The sequence below is a fragment of the Oncorhynchus kisutch genome, linkage group LG8, assembly GCF_002021735.2.
Source record: "Oncorhynchus kisutch isolate 150728-3 linkage group LG8, Okis_V2, whole genome shotgun sequence".
Classification (NCBI taxonomy): Eukaryota; Metazoa; Chordata; class Actinopteri; order Salmoniformes; family Salmonidae; genus Oncorhynchus; species Oncorhynchus kisutch.
Window position 1 is genome coordinate 24700784 of NC_034181.2, and position 21426 is coordinate 24722209.

A 21426-nucleotide genomic window follows, 5' to 3' on the forward strand; every position below is an offset into this window, starting at 1 on the left:
CTCCACAGACAAAAATTGGCCATAGAATGGCCTTACTGAAAACCTCAGTGACTTTCAATGTGGCACTGTCATAGGATGCCAGCTTTCTAGCAAGTCAATTTGTCAAATGTCTGCCCTGCTGGAACTGCCCCGGTCAACAGTAAGTGTTGTTATTGTGACGTGGAAATGTCTACGGGTAACAGCGGCCCAGCCGCGAGTTATAGGCCACGCCATCTCAAGGAACTCGAGTGCCGTAACATGTAAAAATTATCTTTGGTTGCAACACTCACTACCGCGTTCCAACCTACCTCTGGAAGCAACGTCAGCACAAGAACTGTTGGTCGGGAGCTTCATGAAATGGGATTCCATGGCCTTTGCAAAAGCAAAAGCAAATGCCCATGACTTTGGATTGAGATTTTGACGAGCAAGTGTCCACATACTTTTGGTCATGTAATGTATCTCAGGATCCACATCGATATAGCAATGTGCTGCTCTGTGCAGTGTGTCTGCAATGAAGGTGACCTGGAACGCCACCGTAATCTTGGTCCTAGAAACTGGTTCTATGAGACTGTAAATGCAAATATTTTCATAGACAGCTCATCATTACTTGATGATGATTGCTGGAAATAATGTAGATTTGTCCATAAATTACAAATATGAACATTACTCCACTTACCAGACAAATACAGCATTCATAGATTTAATTTACAATGTTTATTGACTATAAATTGTTTTGTTTTATTGATAAATGAGTTGTGTCTCAAAGGACTACAAGGGCCAAGATTTGTTTGCGTTTACGTCAACGTCAAATGCAACGTGGTTATATACGTAACTTCCCCGGATGTCGGTCTTTTTTTCATAGCAAAGGTAAGAATGGCTTCTCACCACACTACTGCATAAATAAAATCCGTGTTCATCCATACAAAATGCACCAAATAACCGCATCCAATTTATACGGGGCTATTGATTATGTCCTTAAGAGTATTTATGTTTGAATATGGTTGTTTTGTGTGTGTGTGATTTGTAAATAAATAGCGTTATGTTTCGTAAGCGTAGGCCCACAGCCTGCTACATATCTCAACGCGTTGTAACTGAGCAGATTTCAGATTTGGCGCATGTTTAATTTCTATTCACTGGCCCTCACATTTTGCTTGGTTTCTAGCTTAAGGTGAATGGTATAGCTAACGTAACGTTAGCTACGACTTGTCATGCCGGTATATGCTCATGCTTGCGTGTACACTTTCTCCAGTCATTTTAAGGTGTTTTGTCAATTCTGTGAAATGCCTAATTAACTTGTCTGTTGAAATGTCAGTTTTTACTTGCACACTTGTGCTGTTATGTTACCAAGTTGCAGAAATGTTCATGGCATGCCAGTGTTGGTAGTGGCAGGCAATCATCCATTGATGGGGCCTGCTGATTTTGCTCTATAATTTGACCATAGTTTACAGCCAAGTATTTTGGTTACTCGTTCTTGACTATCTGAAGCCACAATGTTCTTAGCGGATAGGTTTGGTGTGCTAACATCAGGCTAGCTGTCACGTTCTTTTTCAGCACCATATTGAAAGTAGCTAACTAACCAGCATCAGTCATTCATGATCCACTAGTAATGAATGTTCGACCATGGAATTACTACAATCTTATAAATCTATATTAGAGCAATATTTCTATTGAAGAACTATCCATGGGTTTAACCCATTCTGTTCCCCGTCTCCCCAGATGGCAGAGGGAGACAAGAAGGTGGCCAAGAAGGCTCACTGCAGCCGGAACCCTGTCCTGGCCAGGGGCATCGGTCGCTACTCTCGCTCCGCCATGTATGCCCGCAGGGCCATGTACAAGAGAAAGACCAAGACCACTGAGACCAAGGTAAGAGAGGGGAGGCACACCGACTGGGGGAAGCGGTCACTTTGGTTCTCTAGATTGAACCTGTTAAACTTGTTTGGACCCCAGGAAGAGTAAGGCAGCAGCTAATGGGGATCCCTAATAAATACTAACAGGTTAAGGGTTTATTAAAAACTAGATGTTGGTTAATGTCAAGTAATTTGTGTAGTGTACGGAAAGCCTCAACATGTGCTGTCGGTGCTTGTTTTAGATTGAGAAGAAGCTGAAGGTCAAGACCCCATCCACCATCACCAAGACTGTTGGCGGTGACAAGAATGGAGGCACTCGTGTTGTAAAGATGCGCAAAATGGTGAGTCTTTAGCTCACTCAAACATGGTTTCCTATATTGTGGTTGGCATCAAGTTTCTCTTGGGTCGTTGTAACCATTGCTGGATTTTGTAGCTCACTACCACATTCAGCAGATGAAGATTCCGGTTTGAGACGGATTTGGTCTGTCGTATACATAAAAGGCTGATTTTTACTTTTCATCGGTTCCATATACTGCATACAGTTGGGTCTGGTAGCAAGATGTGGCGTTGCTTAATTCTACACTTGTGACGTTGTGTAATATCCCTTGACTCGTTTGCCCCCCAGCCCCGTTACTACCCCACAGAGGATGTGGCCCGTAAACTGAAGAACCATGGTAAGAAGCCCTTCAGCCAGCATAAGAGGAACCTGCGTGCCACCATCACCCCAGGAACCGTGCTTGTACTGCTCACTGGACGCCACCGCGGAAAGGTTAGATCGCATGCATTAATACTCATGCATGCACACACATTCATGTGTCATTGAGTTGGATCATACCGTAACCCCACTCCAGCCCCACCACCTTAAACTGTCCTTGTCCTGCTAACTGGATGCCAGTGCAGGAAGGTGAGAACCCTCATGGCCAAACTCATGACAATGCTCTTACTCATAAATATCTGTTGCTTTCACACACTGAAGCTTACTCACTGTATAATTATTTTGCAAACAATAATATTGCAGATTGTGTGCTGTGCATATGAATTTAAGCCCCTTGTTGCTCTGCTGCCCTTTTGTGCCCTACATGTGATAAGCTGCCTGATACACCCGCACTGACAAATCAGTTCACCTTTTGCCCACACATAGAAACACGCACACATACAAGCCTCACACAGGCATACTGCTGGCATACTACAGTAGTTCCCACACACAGGACTGCGCCCACACACTGAATTCACCCAGCAGGTCCTGCTGCTATGGTGTCAGCTTTTAAGTGCGGCTCAATTGCCAGAGGACACTCGCAGCATTGTATTGGGAGCACATAAATGTGTAAAGTGGAACATTTCCATTAAACTCAAGTTGATGAACATCTGAACAGATTTGTTAAAGATTTATGTAATGCGTTTCCCTATACATTTAAATTGGCAGTGGCCTAGTACAATTTTTGTTGTACTATTTTTGTGGATAGTTTTGTTAATGCTCTTTATTCTAAGCCACAAGTTTGATGGTTTCAGCTGTGGCACTTGATTTTACCAGTAAGAATCTGGTGGGTTTGCGCTAGGCTGGAACTAAGCCTGTATGCCCTGTTTCAGGATCAGGGCTGGTGATCTACTGTAGCATGTACATGTGGTAGATGTTGTCCTTTGCAATCCAGTGACTGTCTCTTCTCTCTCCTCTCAGCGTGTTGTGTTCCTGAAGCAGCTCTCCAGTGGTCTCCTGCTTGTAACTGGTAAGAACACCCAGTGCTTTCTTTGAAATATTCTTATTCATCACGGTGGATTGGCAAAACAAGTGTTGCATAAAGTTATTTTCAGAATGTCCAGTGAGATTTTATTTCACATTCATGTCTGTGCAGCTGCAGTACCTCATCAGGTATCCATACCTACCTTGATCTGATGTTTTGAAAATATGCTCTTCTTGCTATTTCAGTTGTAACTCAATCCTCAACTTGCACTCCAACTTTTAGGTCCCCTGGCCCTGAACCGTGTCCCCCTGCGCAGGGCACACCAAAAGTTTGTCATCGCCACTGCAACCAAGGTTGACATCTCTGGCATGAAGATCCCCAAGACTCTGTCAGACGCCTACTTCAAGAAGAAGAGGCTGAGGAGACCCCGTCACCAGGAGGGAGAGATTTTTGACACAGAGAAAGAGGTAAACCCCACATTAGATTTACACAACCTATACACACATGCACACTTTCTGGGATTCAAACTATTGGGAGAGAGTAGAGGTTAGGGGTAACTATTGAAGGTTGTCATTGGACTGGTAGCGTACAGGCAGTGTGCGCATAATAAATCGGGGTAGGCAGCTAGATTCAGCTGTGGGCCGATTTGTCAGAGGGGATGGTCGACGGGCAGTAAAATAATTATAATAACTGGTACACTGCAAATTGACCACAAAGAGATTGCATTTTAAAATAACAATTTTATACCTTGATTACATTTAGACACAATCACATTTCCTTTTTAAAATGTATTAGTGGGAATACTTGAACAGATTTCCTAGCCAGCTGGTTTTGGCCTGCGAACCCTGCACTAGATGAGCAATATGTGTATAAATCCAAATCCCTCGTTATTTGAAGAATAGTCAGTTTATTCAGCTCTAATCTTTCACTTGGGTGGGGGTCTTTTGTTCAATAAATGGTAGATAACTACTTTCCTCTTTGGTTGTGGCTAAACTAGGTTGTAAATAGGAAATGCTTTTAATTGGTAGGCCAGAAGCTAAAGTTGTCTTACAATCTCTTCCCCCTGCTACAGAAGTACCAGTTGACAGAGCAGAGGAAGGAGGACCAGAAGACTGTAGACTCTCAGCTGCTACCCCTCATTAAGAAGGTTCCCCAGCTGAAGGGCTACCTGCGCTCCTCTTTCTGCCTCTCCAACGGTGTCTTCCCTCACAAACTGGTTTTCTAAATGTTGTAATAAAGAGTACCACCAGTCCTATCCCACCTTCTGGCTGTATGTGTTGAAGTTGACATTTTCAATCAATAGCCCATCAATACAATCTTTTGGTGTCCTGTTAGACTCCCAGCAGCACCCTTGTAATTCAAAACTCAATGGGGATGTGGCAGGCCATGGCATTCAGGGAGCGTCAGGTGTTTGGTTGCTGCCATTGAAGTCTATTGTCTACCAAATCAGTTTCCAGTTGGCTTTCATTCACCCCTACAATAGAATGTCTTCACTGGTATAGATTGAAGAGCTTTGTCAATTGACATTAAAGTATTCATGTTTAAACTGACTACATTAACCTCCCATACAAGGATGCTGGAACAGGTACATGCAAAACCATAACTCTTTCCATCTTGCCTTTGTATAGTTTAACTTGGGCCATACGAGTTACGGACCTTGTTTCTTAGGTCTGGATACTACCAGTCGCTGGCTGCTCTAAATTAAATTAACACATGCCCTCGATAAATGTTTGTTCGAATTACTGTACAAAAGAGTATTAGGATTCTAAATAAACTTCCTAAATCGGTCCTGATACTACATGCAAGCGGTGTCATTCTTCGCCCCAAATGGATATATTGAGTTGCCGGTGATGTTAGCCCACCAAACCTATCCAATTTCAGCTAAATACATTGTGGCATCAGATTGCGTGTTAACAAAATGGTGCGCGAGTACCCTGACGGTCTGAATGTTTTTTTAGGCCTGGACCAGGGATCCTATAAATCCCATTCTATGGTTTGGCCCAAGTTAGACTGCTATAGGAAGATGCATGTTGCGTCGGTATGGGTCAAATATCATCCCTGGTTCGACTAGAAGTAACCGAAAGGTTGCGCGAACGAAACCCCGAGCTGACAGGTAAAAAAAAAAATCTGTCGTTCTGCCCCTGAACAAAGCAGTCAACTCACTGTTCTTAGACGTCATTGTGAATAATAATGTGTTGACTAGCCTAGTTAAAGGTTAAATAATTGATCCATTCTCACTGCTGTAGCCATCTAATCCGCACAATTGCTGTACTCGGAAACCGTACAGCGCAAAATTTATTTTTAAATCTGGGAGATTGTACGCGTTGCCTTTAGAGCCCTGGTGGCAGATGTATGAACACGATTTTATGGATTATTTGGGATAAAAGCCCTTTACCCCATGTGATCTTTGACATTTATCTTTATAGTAAAGTGAGAATTGTCACCCACCGCATGTAGTGTCTGGTTATCATAAATAAAATGGCCTCTTACACAGTGCTGTCATTCTATCAACTTGGACAATCCACCTCGTGACAAGCTAGCGTCATAGCACAAATAAAAGGAGTGAACATAAGTAGCTAAAATAAAGTACTCCAAAAGATAGAGCCAAACAATATCGCTTTAATAAAAATTGGTGACATCAAATCTACTGTAGTAGAAAACAAAAATAAATACAAGTTTAATCTCACATGGCCATGTATTTTTTTTTCTTAAACAAAGCAGCACAGAAAAAGGCAGTCCCCATTGACCAGCGTGATAGCCTTTCTGTCGAGTCAGTATTTAATGTTCAGTTGGTGTTGAAGGGGCTGGGGCCGCTTAGCCAGATTTGAAAAGCAGGATGGCCACCTGGCCCAAGTAGAAGTAGATGAAATGCTTGGTCTCATGGGTCACATAGCTGCCAAAGTTCCTCCCTACAATGCAATGCCAGGTGGGGTTGTACTTCTTGTCAAACTCCTGGGAGGGGCAGAGAGGAATGCAGTGATGAATCAGACGCAGCATGCATTGACGAAACCATTATTAAGTGAGCTACTGAACAAAATTAGTGTTGTTCCCATGTTTCATTAGCTGAAATAAAGGATCCCAGAAATTTTCCACATAAGGTGCATCAAATTTTTGTTTACAATACCTGTTAGAGATCATTTTTAATTTGCCAAGATAATATTATTTATTTTTTCACCTAGTTGAGGACAAGTTCTCATTTACAACTGCAACCTGGCATCCATCAAATCAAATGTTATTTCTCACATGCAGATGTAGTGTGGGTGTAGACCTTACAAGCCCTTAACAATGCAGTTAAGAAAATAAGTGTTTAGTAAAAAAAATACAAATAATTAAAGAGCAGCAGTAAAATAACAATAGCAAGGCTATATACAGGGGGCACCGGTTAGTCAAGGTAATATGTACATGTAGGCAGAGTTAAAGTGACTATGCATAGATAAACAGAGCATAGCAGCAGCATGTTCAGGAGTCTTATGGCTTGGGGGTAGAAGCTGTTAAGAGATCTTTTGGACTTAGACTTGGTGCACCGGTACCACAGCAAAGAACAGTCTATGACTAGGGTGGCTGGAGTCTGACAATTTTTAGGACCTTCCTCTGACACCGCCTAGTATAGAGGCCCTGGATGGCAGGAAGCTTGGCCCCAGTGATGTACTGGGCTGTACGCACTACCCTCTGTAGTGCCTTGCAGTTGCCATACAACCCGTCAGAATGCTCGATGGTGCAGCTGTAAAACCTTTTGAGTATCTTAGGACCCATGCCAAATCTTTGTCATATCTTATTCACAACGGTTTTCGGTGTGCTTGGACCATGTTAGTTTGTCGGTGATGTGGACACCAAGGAACTCAAGTGACGCCTCTTCCACTGAGATGCAGTGCCTTAGACCGCTACGCCACTCGGGAGCTGTAACTGTACCTAGTAAATAATTTCATATAGTTTTCCCTTGATTTATAGTAAACAAGTAACTTGTCAGGCAGCTAACATTTAGTATGAAGGTCTGACTATTTAAACTCAATTTCATACCAAAACATCTCTTTACCTGTGTACACAATTATACAGTTCCTTTGAGCATCAAACATATCGCAACATCAAATCAATCCCCTGCAGCCCCGAGTGTAACTTTTGGCAAGAGTCACAAGGACTGTTCTGCATGGGGAATAGGCAGAGTTATTCAGCCACAGACCTAGCGGACTAAACTCGCCAGTGAAGAAAGTTTAAGTAACTTCACCCAGACTTTGTGGAATCTAGCTCCCACTGTCGATTCGCTCAAGGTCAATACTTAAAAGCGTAACTGGCCACGTGTACTTAAGTTTGTCCTCTAGTTTTGTGATTGTTAGCAAAAATCCACACCTTTTCAATAAATGTAAACTGTTTGCTCATGCTGTTGCTATAAGCTAGCAACTCAGTGCAAATGCACCCATTGAATCTCAAGGAAACAGTGGTGGTATTTGACTAGTATTTATTGAAATAGACAGCAAACAAAGGCATGCAACTACAGAGGCCAAACAGGTAGACTGTGGGCATTTAATCATTTAATTGACCTTTGGCGAATCAATGTATTATGGGCTAGATTCCACAAAGCCTGGTCTCCACACAACACTGTTAGTGAAGTTCAGTGACTTCCATGGACCACAGACCATGTTAGTCATTGACCTGTCATCTGGGTACCTTCTTGATGTATGCAGCGATGTCTTTCTCAATATTGTACTTCTCCAGTGCCTGCGTGGCGCACTCCACTGCATCCTGCTGCATCTCCTCCGACATGTCCGCATTTTTTATGACTGCTTTTCTGTCAGACATGGTTGCCCTAGGAAACCAAAACACATCACGGTATTAATGGCATGGGAGGATCAACATGGGCTCACCCGGCATTTAACGGTACTCACTTCTTCTATAAAGCGCTTGGCGTGTTAAGACTAATCCACTAGTAGCTAAAGCTGCATCTTAAGATCAGAGCTTAACACACAAAGCACCACTTGGCCGGCTGCCATGTAAATAACAGTTACATAACAGGCACATGGCATCCCTGGGAACTATTATTTTATCAACGTTGCATAACAATTTCCATCACCGCTACTGCGCCGTTTCTATGGATACGCTTCTAAAGTTAATTGCTAGCTAGAATTATTTTCTCCAAATAACGGGGGGTGACCTTTGCTTTGATAAATAACTAGTTTGCTAGCTAGTTAACGTTTGTTATCAAGATTGTTACAGACAAAACAGCTAAGTTACACAGTAGCTGGCTAATACCATTTCCCCAAATGAGTCAAGAGTTAAAATTAGCTAACGTTAACATTGAACAAACAGCATTTTCTTTAGGTGCTAACTTACTTCCCTATCAAGTCAGAATGTCAGGATATTAGCTAAGGTTAGGTGTCAAAATGGAAGTTATTGATAGCCGTCTGACAATCTAAACGTTAGCTAGCTTGCAGGTGAATCAACGTCAATTACCATTGTATGCCACTCAAAAGCAAATAACGGTTTCCACTGTAACGCTACTTATCAATTCAGATAGCAAATTTATAATATACCACCTCCTCCACTATGAACGAATGATAACGATCGACATCTCATAATAGCCAAGCTAATTTTTTACCTAATTAATCCAACGCCGGTTGTCTCCGCTGTATGGACGCTTGGTTTCACAGCTACAACTCCCGCTAAGTAGTGGTTGACAGAAAGTAATGTGGGTGTGTAACTGACCGAACCCGATCGCACATATCTCCTATTGGCTACGCCGTTACGCATTTGGTGTAGTTATTGGTTAATCTGTCGCAGCTTTCGCTGGTGTTTCTCATTGCATTTTATTTCAACCCATCATGCTTTACGGTTCCCACGCGTCGTTGGTTACGGTGGAAACCGTTGTAAACAATAAACGTATCAGTTTCTAAACCATACTATACCACAGACAGAAGGGGTAATTTATAAATATAATATATTTCACTGTACTGTGTTTGATATTAGCTTGCTGCCTGCTACGAAAAGTCATATCTGACGTTGGGCTCCCGAGTCGCGTAGCGGTCTAAAGCACTGCATCCCAGTGATAGAGGCGTCATTGCAGACAGTGGTTCGAATCCAGGCTGTATCACCGGCCGTGATTGGGAGTCCAATAGGGATGCGCACAATTGGCCCAGCGTCGTCCGGGGTTGGCCGTCATTGTAAATAAGAATTTGATCTTAACTGACTTACCTAGGTAAATAAAGATTAAATAAATAAAAAACGTTAAATTTACAAAAGCTGGATCCCTATTAGCCCTGACCTGCTTCTAACTGGCTGCTTTGCAGCATACTAAAACAAAGCCACAAAACCAGAGAGATCCTACTAATTTACCGGGCTAAAGAGGGCTTGCAGTTGACGTACGACGCCTCCTGGCGTCCATGTTAGAACACCGCATTAATTATTCTGACAACAGCCGAGTGGCTCCCCAAACTGTATGATAACAGTGCATAAAATTAGGTTGATTCATCAACACGGTCTATCTGGGTTCAAGACCTGAACCCAAAATAAAAGGTCAAATAAAAAACAGCTCTCAGTAACCGATCTGTTATGATCACTGGCAGATCTGGTCTGATTTCGAATTTAGTTGAGCTGTTATGATAACCAGGTGTTAACACTAAGTTATAAAAAATGTGCTAGATAGCTTGTAGTCTAGCAATTAGCATGTATCACGTGAGTTTAACATTTTGGGGAAGCTAAAAATGCACCTTGATAACAAAGGATTGCATGCCTCGATCATCGCATTTGTGCTGAGTAGATTGGATAGTGATCCCCTTTAGGCTATTAACAAGCGCATAGTTGTTAACGTTTCCTTTGCACTGGAAAATGTGGCCTTTGCTAAACATGTTATGCAATTCTACACTGACTGGAGAAATCAGCACACTTTTTTTTTATACGATGGTAGCCTAGGCCTACTCTACTGACAACAGACCAATAAAAACGGCATTGTCTTGAACGCAACCATGTAATCCAGGCCTATGAAGAAGGCCTGGGTACTGGCTAAAAGGGATCCAGCTTTGGTCAAATTGTCCCAAAATAGTTTTGAATTTTAGCTAACCCTTACCTAATTCTCAACCTGCAGCCTAAATTCTCATAATCTGCTATGAAATGTCAAATATGACATTAATTTAACAAAAACTGGATCCCTTCCAGCAATGACCACGAAGAGAAGCCTGGAGGTCACTATTGCACACACACAACAACAAAAAACTCCAGTGATTGTCATATAGTCATAAAATAACCCAATGATAATTACAGCATTAGACAAAGGCCTCAATGTGATAAGACAACCTGCTGTGTTGACTGGTTGTTCCAGCCCAACAATGTCATCTTTACACTAAAACACCCGAATGAATTAAACGCAACCCAACAATTAAGAACCCTGATTGTCTAGATGACCCGAAGAAGTGATATTCTAACAACAGGGGTGCTTTTCATTTATGTACTACTGTAGGTTCACCAGCTGACCTATAAAAGACACCCACATCAACTGCATTACCACTGTGAAGATTAATGCTGCAGCAGCATCAGTTTCTACTTAAACTACTTTGTTCTTTTCTAATTATGAAAGGAGACAACCCTCAATTATACAATATTGTTGTAATATGCCGTGTTTAATCTAAATTATTCTGTTGTGTGGTTTGAGTGGAGCACCTTCACCTTATTTTTACAATTTAAACACATTTAGCATAGACAAATTGTGATAGTCTTTTATTTAACTAACTAAGCAAGTCAGTTAAGAACAAATTCTTATTTTACAATGACGGCCTACCTCGGGACCTAAAATATCTTAGGCATTATCACAATTGTAGCCCCAGAGACACCGGATTCTACTTGCCAACTAATCATCAGGCATGTTTGTCAGGGGCTACAACAAAAGTGTGCAGTTGGGGGTACTGAAGGACTGCAAAATGGGTTCACATGGCTGATATCCTGGGAAAAAATTGTGACAATCAAATAAAACTAAAGTGGAGATCTTATGAGTGAAGAAAAACAAGTCATGTTCATTTGAGAATACAGACAAATTAGAGACAGATTCCCTTCCCATCTTTATTGTAGGATTGTGATCTATCATCAACACTAGTCATCTTGAATAATAGTTAAGTTAGATGTTTAAACTTGTTTTAATTGTTAACTTCAAATAATCAACATTTTCATATTTCATTTTCATATTTCAAAATGTACAAGTAACTTATGTAAAAGGTTAGACATATTAGTAACAAGTAAGCTATTACTAAAACAATTAAATGTGAGAAAAAAATGTCAATACCAGTGGCAGCCAACCTCCTTCCTCTGATCTAGTGGGTGAGTAGACTTCTGTTCCAGCCCAACAATAGCACACTTTATTAACTAATTAGGTTTGATACATTGAATCAGATGTGTGTGCTGGAACAGAAGTGTTTATACATTGAGACTTTTAAACTATTTTTGGTTCACAATTTACTAACATAGGTACACAATCTTTGGCATACAAGGATGTACCCTTACTCTTATAACATTCATTGGGACCTCTTCATCTGCAGACAGGATTTGACGACTGTATCCGAGAGCAGAAAGCTAAACAGGCTGCATTATACTCAAGTTAGACAGCCCTGAATAATATGTCTGTCCTCAGTTTCTCGCTAGGGACTGGAACTGGAGAATAGTTTCATTATGTCCCCCCACAAAAGGTACCGGTCCTATCCAGGGTAGCCTCCTCTCCCTTCTCTTGACAACTGGAAGTGCTAGCTAATCCTTTCACCCTCTTCCATGGCTGTTAGCTATCTTGATGCGTTTGTAGCTAACTAGCGCATATGAAGTTAGCAAACGGGTGATATTTAAACTCCCGTAGCTAACTAACTATACAGTATATAAAGTTAGCTAACATTACGTTAGCAGCTCTTTTGAGTTATCCTCAACACAAGTTTTTGGAGAAAGCTAGCTAATAATAGATCGTTAGAATATTGTAATGAAACAGCAGGGAGCAGGTCTCGAACCCTCGATCTTCGAGCCCGAGGTCCGGCGCGCTATCGACTGTGCTGCAAAAGCATACTCGTGCGGCAATTTCGATTTCCGCGCTTATAAACCTACTTACTTGAATAGGTTCTCCCACTGCCTCCGTTTTCTGTGTCTTTAGAAAAACTAAATAGCGGGCAATCTTTCCGAAATTTCAGGTGGCAGGACCGAGTTTGGAAAACCCTATAATAGTGGACAAAAATAGCATTATAACTAACCCAACATAAACCAGAGCCTGTCTTTCCGATGCAACCAAGTCAATCAAAGTTGGTAGAGCCAAGCACATTCCAGTGAGATCCTATTGATATTTCCGTAAGGAACGCCTACTTTGTGAAGTGCGCGTGTGCAATAACTCAATTCGCCCCTGCGCTCCTAAACAACGCACTTTTTTGAAACTTTGGCCAAGTCTACTAAACGCAGTCCACTCTGTTCGTTACAAATTATAGTTTTGAAAACAGAAAACTGTGTGGAAATCAAATGTTTCATCAATGAGAAAATGTGCAGAATGCCGGGCAAAATCTACCTCGCTCCATTTACTCCCTGTGCTGGCCACCAGCCTTCCTCATGACCATATTTGGTCGTGAGTGGAACCGCAAGCTTCACATTTATAAATCCGGTGAAATATCTGACTCGTTGTTCCATCTGTGGTTGACGTGTCAAAATATCCATAAAACCTAACACGGAACCCAAACCGGCTGCGCGCATGCGCTATCGTGCATAAATGTAATTTGTCCCCCTACACCAAACACGCAGGTTAAAATATAAAAACAAACTCTAAACCAATTACATTCATTTGGGGACAGGTCGAAAAGCATTAAACATGTATGGCAATTTAGCTAGTTAGCTTGCTAGCTAATTTGTCCTATTTAGCTAGCTTGCTGTTGGTAGCTAATTTGTCCTGGGATATAAACATTGAGTTGTTATTTTACCAGAGTTTGTTTTGATATTTTAACCTGTGTGTCGTGATCGCGTTTGGTGTAGGGGTACAAAATACATTTATGCACGATAGAGCACGTGGAAGGAGATGTATGGTGTATGGCATTGAAGCACGTCTGGAGGTTAGTTAACACAGTGTCCAAAGAAGGGCCAGAAAGTATACAGAATGGTGTCTTCTGTGTAGAGGTGGATCAAAGAATCACCAGCAGCAAGAGCGACATCATTGATATATACAGAGAAAAGATTCGGTACGCGAATTGAACCCTGTGGCACTATCCATAGAGACTGCCAGACGTCCAGAGAACAGGACATCCGATTTTACACACTGAACTCTGAGAAGTAGTTGGTGAACCAGGCAAGGCAGTCATTTGAGAAACCAAGGCTATGGAGTCTGCCGATAAGAATGTGGTGATTGACAGAGTAGAAAGCCTTGGCCAGGTCGATGAATATGGCTGCAGGGTATTGTCTTTTATTGATGGCGGTTATGATACCGTTTAGGACCTTGAGCGTGGCTGAGGTGCACCCATGACCAGCTCGGAAACCAGATTGCATAGCGGAGAAGGTACAGTGGGATTCGAAATGGTCGGTGATCTGTATGTTAACTTGGATTTCGAAGACCTTAGAAAGGCAGGGTAGGATAGATATAGGTCTGTAGCAGTTTGGGTCTAGAGTATCTCCCCCTTTGAAGAGGGGGATGACCGCAGAATCTTTCCAATCTTTGAGGATCTCAGAAGATACGAAAGAGATGTTGAACAGGCTAGTAATAAGGGTTGCAACAATTGCAGCGGATAATTTTAGCGAGGGTCTAGATTGTCCAGCCCAGCTGATTTGTAGGGGTCCAGATTTTGAAACTCTTTCAGAACATCAGCTATCTGGATTTGGGTGAAGGAGAAATGGGGGAGGCTTGGGCAAGTTGCTGTGGGGGGGGTGCAGAGCTGTTGAACGGTGTAGGGGTAGCCAGGTGGAAAGCATGGCCAGTCGTAGAAAAATGCTCAATTATTGTGGATTTATCGGTGGTGACAGTGTTTCCTAGCCTCAGTGCAGTGGGCAGGGGGGGGGGGGGGGGGGGGGTTCTTATTCTCCATGGACTTTACAGTGTCCCAGAACTTATTGGAGTTTGTGCTACAGGATGCAAATTTCTGTTTGAAAAAGCTAGCCTTTGCTTTCCTAACTGCCTCTTTACTGAAATTCATAAATGGATCTAAGGTACAGGTGTATAATCCAAAATCCACCTCTAGACACATGGATCTGAAGGGTTCGTTGCAGCTTACACCCATCCGGACCTTTCAGAACCAAACATAATATGTCTAACAGCAGAGGCGGTTGATTTTGGACTGCTGATATGTGACTCACCAGTGACCCCCACTGGCTAGATGGTGTACTCATTGAGGGTGAAGCCTTTCTCCAGAGCGGGAGTTCTCATGTTCTTATTGAAGATGTCACTGACAGTGAAATACAGCACACCACAGTAATACAGGCCCTTAGGAATTAACCTGCAGTAAGATAAGGGAAATTATGTTTCTGTTAGAACAAGGTTATAGCGACACCATCATTAAGTTTGACGACACAATGTTGGTAGGCCTGACCACCGACGACGATGAGACAGCCTATAGGGAGGATGTCAGAGACCTGGCACTATGGTGCCAGAACAACAATCTCTCCCTCAACGTCAGCAAGACAATGGAGCTGATCATGGACAACAGGAAAAGGCAGCCCGAGCATACCCCCATTCACATCGACAGGGCTGTAGTTGAGGGTCGAGAGCTTCAAGTTCCTGCCTGTCTAGATCACTAAGGATCTATCATGGTCCACACACACCAACACAGTTGTGAAGAGGGCACGACAGTGACTCTTCCCCCTCAGGAGGCTAAAAAGATGTGGCATGGTCCTACAGATCCTCAAAACGTTCTACAGCTGCACCATTGAGAGCATCTTGACTGGTTGCATCATCGCTTGGTACTGCTTGACATCCGACCGCAAGGCGATACAGGGTGTAGTGCGTCCACCCCACTACATCACTGGGGACGAACTCCCTGCCATCTAGGACCTCTTTATCAGGCGGTGTCAAGAGGACGGCCCTAAAAAAAAAAAAAAGTTGCCTCCGGCCACCCAAGTCATAAACTGTTCTCTCTGCTACCTCATAGTGGAACCGATGCAAGTCTGGAACAAGTCCTTAGTCTGGAACCAACAGGACACTGAACAGCTTCTACCCCTAAGCCTGCAAAATAGTTGGTAGCTATTTGGTTAACTCAAACTATTTAACTATCTGCATTGACCCTTTTTTACACCATTCTTTTTGTCTCATCACATACACTGCTGCTGTTTAGTATCTGTCACTTTATTCCTAGTTCTATGTACATACAGTACCAGTCAAGAGTTTGGACACACCTACTCATACAAGGTTTTTTCTTTATTTTTACTATTTTCTACATTGTATAATAGTAGTGAAGACATCACAACTATGAAATAACACATATGGAATCATGTAGTAACCCAACAACTGTGAAACAAATCAAAATATATTTAATATTAGAGATTATTCAAAGTAGCCACTCTTTGCCTTGATGACAGCTTTGCACACTCTTGGCATTCTCTCAACCAGCTTCACCTGGAATGCTTTTCCAACAGTCTTGAAGGAGTTCCCACATATGCTGAGCCCTCGTTGGCTGCTTTTCCTTCACTCTGCTTTCCAACTCCTCCTAAAACATCTCAATTGGGGTGAGGTCGGGTGATTGTGGAGGCCAGGTCATCTGATGCAGCACTCCATCACTCTCCTTCTTGGTCAAATAGCCCTTACATAGCCTGGAGGTGTGTTGGGTCATTGTCCTGTTGAAAAACAAATGATAGTCCCACTAAGCCCAAACCAGATGGGATGGCGTATTGCTGCAGAATGCTGTGGTAGCCATGCTGGTTAAGTGTGCCTTAAATTCTAAATAAATCACTGACAGTGTCACCAGCAAAGCACCAACACACCTCCTACATGCTTCACGGTGGGAACCACACATGCGGAGATCATCTGTTCACCTACTCTGTGTCTCACAAAGACACATCAGTTGGAACCAAACATCTCACATTTGGACTCATCAGAACAAAGGACAGATTTCCACCAGTCTAATGTCCATTGCACATGTTTCTTGGCCCAAGCAAGTCTCTTCTTATTGGTGTCCTTTAGTAGTGGTTTCTATGCAGCATCTCAAGAATGAAGGCCTGATTCACACAGTCTCCTCTGAACAGTTGATGTTGAGATGTGTCTGTTACTTGAACTCTGTGAAGCATTTATTTGGGCTGCAATCTGAGGTGCAGTTAACTCTAATGAACTTATCCTCTGCAGCAGAGGTAACTCTGGGTCTTCCTTTCCTGTGGCGGTCCTCATGACAGTCAGTTTCATTATAGCGCTTGATGGTTTGAGACTGCACTTGAATTTTCCAGATTGACTGACCATCATGTCTTAAAAAGTAATGATGGACAGCCGTTTCTCTTTGCTTATTTGAGCTGTTCTTCCCATAATATGGACTATCTTCTGTATACCACCCCTAGATTTATTTAGCACTTTTTTGGTTGCTACATGATTCCATATGTGTTATTTCATAGTTTATGTCTTCACTATTATTCTACAATGTAGAAAATAGTAAAAAATAAAGAAACTCTTGAATGAGTACATCTGTCCAAACTTTTGACTGGTACTGTATCTACCTCAATTACCTCGTACTCCTCCACATCGACTTAGTACTGGTACCCTGTGTATGTAGCCAAGTTATCATTACTAATTTTGTCTTTATTACTACAGCTTTTACTTTTCTATTATTTCTCTATTTTCATTCGATTTGCATTGTTGGGAGGGCCTGTAAGTAAGCATTTCACTGTTAGTCTACACCTGTTGTTTACGAAGCATGTGACATAGATATAATGGGAGATAGAGCACTTTCAGCAACATGTCATTCTGTCTGACCTTCCTCAGGTAACGGAGTCATCAGAACAACGTGATGAGGTGCGTTTAACTAGCTAACTTGATACCCACCTGATATCAATGTGCCTGTGAAGATATTCCTCTTCATCATTTGGCTGCAGCTGGCAGACTCCCTAGAGACAGCAACCATCAAATCAACGACCAGGTCGTCGACCAGGTAAAATAAAAGGTTGAATAGATAAACATTCTGACTAATGTGACTAGAGAGAGTAACTATCACATACATAAGCAGTGAGCCATGTACTTGAACAGTCACTTCCAATTTAGTTAAGTGAATGCAGTACAGACCCTTGCTGCACAAACTACATTACAAATCAAAACATCTTAGTTAATTTCACTGTTAAAGAAACAGATAACGCAATATTCCCCGCAGCTAGCTAGCCACACGCAGCCCTCACCATGAATTTGGTGTCTTTTTTGAACAGTGTGTCTGTAATGAACACAATGGACTCAAAATGTTCAACCACGGCATGGAGAAGTTTGGGCTTGAAGAGGAAGAACAAAGAAAGGATGTGATGAGCATATGAAAGTCATAAGAGATCATCTTCTGTTGAATGCAATGCCCTTGGGCTGTCATGAATGCATGCAGTAAACCAAAGCATGAAGACATACATGGCAAATAAGAAGAATATATTTGGACTGGTGAACTGTAAAGCACTTAAATGGAGATTGCACTTACCCAATGTCCACTTACCTTAGTGTATATTAATCATTACAGTACCAAAGCAGCAGTAGGCATTGTGGAGTTTGGTGGTCACCTGTTTCTCATCCATAGAGGTGTAGTTTGGGTGCGTCAGCAAGATCTCAATATCCCCACTGGATTCAACACCTGCAGAAAAGAATGCAGGAACAGATAAATAATTAGGAAATTACCCAAAACATAAAATAATCTAGTTTATAAAAACAACATTTTCCTTCCCACTGCAATCACTTCCTTGATCATACATGAAACATGCACATCTAAACAGTACAGAGTTATTAATACTAAAAACCACCAAATGTCAGGACTCACTTCTCCTGTAGCTTCCACAGATGGTCCTGATGTACTCAGCATCCAGCAACTCCAGCTCCTGCAGACTGAATGTCTGGACAAACACACAAAACGTGTAAGACAGTAGTAATAGTAAATAAACTCCATTCTAACCACTTTTTAAAAATGTCATATAAAATATTCACAACAGCAAATATCACCCGCCACCATCATCTCAACTCGTGGAATCATCTTCTCAAACTCCTCAAAGTACGTGCAGCAGACACAGAGCAGCGTCACACACACACCACCAAGCATGCACAGGAAACTTCAATTGGAATGTATGAGACATCAACCATTGATGGTCATAAAAAATTAGCAAAACACTTACATTGGTGCAGGCAGAGTGATCAACTGACAGAAAATTCACACTTACTGATGATTGAGCGTGTGTTCAATTTTCCTCAGATCTAAAAGCACAACAGTGTTAATATACAGTGAGCTCCAAAAGTATTGGGACAGTGACAAATTCTTTGTTTTGTCTGTGCACTCCAGCACTTTGGATTTTAAATGATACAATGACTGAGGTTAAAGTGCAGACTGTCAGCTTTAATATGAGATTAATCGATATGGAATAGAATATGTTACTAAACACTTCTACATTAATCCTGAATGAATCGTGAATAATGCTGACTGAGAAAGTTAAGAGGCATAAATATCATTCCCCCCAAAAATGATAACATAACCTCCCGTTAATGTAATGGTGAAAGGTTAGCATGTCTTGGGAATAGGATAGTTTGTAACCTAATATGGATGAAAATACCCTCATATTAAAGTTGACAGTCTGCACATTAACCTTATAGTCATTGTATCATCTCAAATCCAAAGTACTGTAAAAAGTAGCTTTAAAAGTTCAGCAAACCTTCCAGGGTCTTCACTCCCTCATCAAAAAACTTTCTGGCAGGAGCCGGACTGGAGAAGGAGGGAGAGTTAACTGGTTAGGTGTGTTCGATAAAGGCTGGAACAAAATCCTGTGGAACAGTAGTTTTACGCAAGAAGGGCTAGAAAAAAAGGGGTCAGTGATTGGGTTTAACAAACAAAGCAGAAGACATACCCAATACCAGTAACTCTGGTAAGGAAGTTGATGGATGAGCTAGTGTCATCATTACGAATCTGGGAAGATAAACACAATCCATTGTGCATCAAACGGAGTGGAATTAACAATATAATTATCTTCTTTCGTTTATGCACTTTGCATTGTGGCCACATTGGACAAAGAAGTGACAGACTGCACCTTGCTTGAAGGATAATGTCATTCCTCAAACACTCACCTTTTCCAACTTCTTGAGTGTTCCTGTTTGTAAAAACTCATCTATCTTCTTAGTGATCTCTTTTCCAACTCTCTCCTATTTAAAATAGATGAACACAATAGAATGTATAACGGAAGTATAATGGTGTACTGCTATACTACTTTACTGGTGAGCATTGGCTGGCATCAGATTAGCCCTTGATCATGACTCTCAGTTACATTACATTACCTTTAAGAGTCATTGGACGAAGGTGTCTTCTGTACAGAAGAGTTTTGTTAAGAGCCCTAACGCTCAGTCTGAACATGAACACGCATCGCTTGCAGTACAGTCTTAGAAGCATAAGGACCTTATCTTTCATGAAGGCAAGATATATATATTTTTAGACCAAAACATTCAATTGATACACACCTTTATAGGTTTAGTGTTCCCACACCGCCATATCTCCATGTTATAGTGCATGTTTAGACAGAGCGACCACCCGTGCTAATTTGCTATCTTGCATGTGCCAAACACCTGTGTGTAACGGGAGAAAGCCTGCAGAAACGTGTTGTCACTGAAAAATGCATTTGGCTGCTGGTTAAAACAATGTACAATAAGTGCATATTTTGCATTTGTGAAATTATCTTTGTGATATGAAAGTAAAGGGCTTTATGTTTCTAAAACTATATCAGTTTTGAGAATCTATTCACGTTTAGATGGAATACTTGGCTGTTTTGGCTGCCAGTGCCAGTCTACCTCTGAAAATAACATACAAGGAAGGTCCTTGGACCTTAAGGAGTAATGGTGGGCTCCTTAAGAGTACATCTTGGGCTAGCATCAGATAAGCTTTCCAAGTCAATCAACTACAATCCAGCACTGCTATAAACAGCACTGTACTGCTGTACTGTACTGCTGTGTCTAAGACACCTATTTCTCAACACCTATGCCCTCACCAGTTTCTTGGCCTCTTCTCCAATTTTGATCTTCTGGGGGTACTTGGAGATCACTGAAGCTGCTTTCCTGAAAAACACTGTGCACAACACAGATAGTTATTCACTGTAATTGAGGGAGTAAACATGGGGCTGAAGGAGCCAGACAAATTACTTATTCAGATGCCTGTTGTGAAGGGACACTTGCATCCTTCACTACTCTACCATGTCTTGCCTTTAGGCATTGTACTTTTGGATAGCTCTGTTGACATTCCTCTCATAGTTGGCCAATTCTGGGAGTGTAAGAAACAAATATAGAATCATACTCACTCAGACTTCGCATATGGAAGAAACTAACAGAGAATATTGGTTGGTTCCACAGGCTATTAGCCATGATCACCACAGAGGCTGACGTTTTACCTCACGTTAACAGGCTGTGCAAAGGGGGGTTCAATTACGTTTGGCACAGCACTTAACAGGCTGCAGAGGCTACATTACTTGCAAGAAAGTAAAATAAGAATACAACATACTTTTGAAAAAAGCTGGAATACAGAGATGAGTAAAAGGAAAGCGCCACAGGAATCCCCAAACGAGGGAATAACAGACTTTCTTACAGGTAAGTCAAGGGGCGTGCTAGCTACTAGCTAATGACACCTGGCTAGAACATATGAATAGGTTGACGTTAGCTAGTTATAGTAGCTTATTTTCTAGCTACCTTCATTTGCAAGCAATAGGTAAAGCAGATTTGTTTTATTTGACCTTTATTTAACTAGGCAAGTCAGTTAAGAACAAATTCTTATTTTCAATGAGGACCGTATACTACTTATAAGGGTTCGATAAAGGCT

The 21426-nt window shown here is 41.7% G+C and overlaps 2 protein-coding genes and 1 long non-coding RNA gene across 4 annotated transcripts; 1 reads left to right on the plus strand and 2 right to left on the minus strand.

The window, feature by feature from the left end:
• The first annotated feature begins 831 nt into the window (after nucleotides 1–831).
• Nucleotides 832–5293, plus strand: LOC109896034 (60S ribosomal protein L6). Its single transcript, XM_020490226.2, has 7 exons — nucleotides 832–846; nucleotides 1696–1842; nucleotides 2069–2167; nucleotides 2452–2595; nucleotides 3502–3550; nucleotides 3788–3972; nucleotides 4578–5293. The coding sequence occupies exons 2-7, from the start codon at nucleotides 1696–1698 to the stop codon at nucleotides 4728–4730; spliced, it is 777 nt and encodes a 258-aa protein (XP_020345815.1). The 5' UTR covers nucleotides 832–846; the 3' UTR covers nucleotides 4731–5293.
• Nucleotides 5294–6104: 811 nt separating this feature from the next.
• LOC109896035 (dynein light chain 1, cytoplasmic) lies at nucleotides 6105–9227 on the minus strand. 2 transcript variants are annotated; one of them, XM_020490227.2, is made up of 3 exons: nucleotides 9096–9227; nucleotides 8168–8306; nucleotides 6105–6457 (listed from the first exon to the last, which is right to left on the minus strand). In XM_020490227.2, the coding sequence occupies exons 2-3, from the start codon at nucleotides 8297–8299 to the stop codon at nucleotides 6320–6322; spliced, it is 270 nt and encodes an 89-aa protein (XP_020345816.1). In that variant the 5' UTR covers nucleotides 8300–8306; nucleotides 9096–9227; the 3' UTR covers nucleotides 6105–6319. The 2 variants fall into 2 exon arrangements, with proteins under 2 accessions (XP_020345816.1, XP_031685758.1); XM_031829898.1 differs by lacking the exon at nucleotides 9096–9227 and adding an exon at nucleotides 8951–8972.
• A 5306-nt stretch (nucleotides 9228–14533) lies between these two features.
• LOC109894918 (uncharacterized) lies at nucleotides 14534–20777 on the minus strand. Its single transcript, XR_004210761.1, has 6 exons — nucleotides 19286–20777; nucleotides 18800–18833; nucleotides 18406–18478; nucleotides 17792–18222; nucleotides 17445–17506; nucleotides 14534–14919 (listed from the first exon to the last, which is right to left on the minus strand). It is a non-coding gene; the product is annotated as an uncharacterized LOC109894918 (long non-coding RNA).
• Nucleotides 20778–21426: the final 649 nt, after the last annotated feature.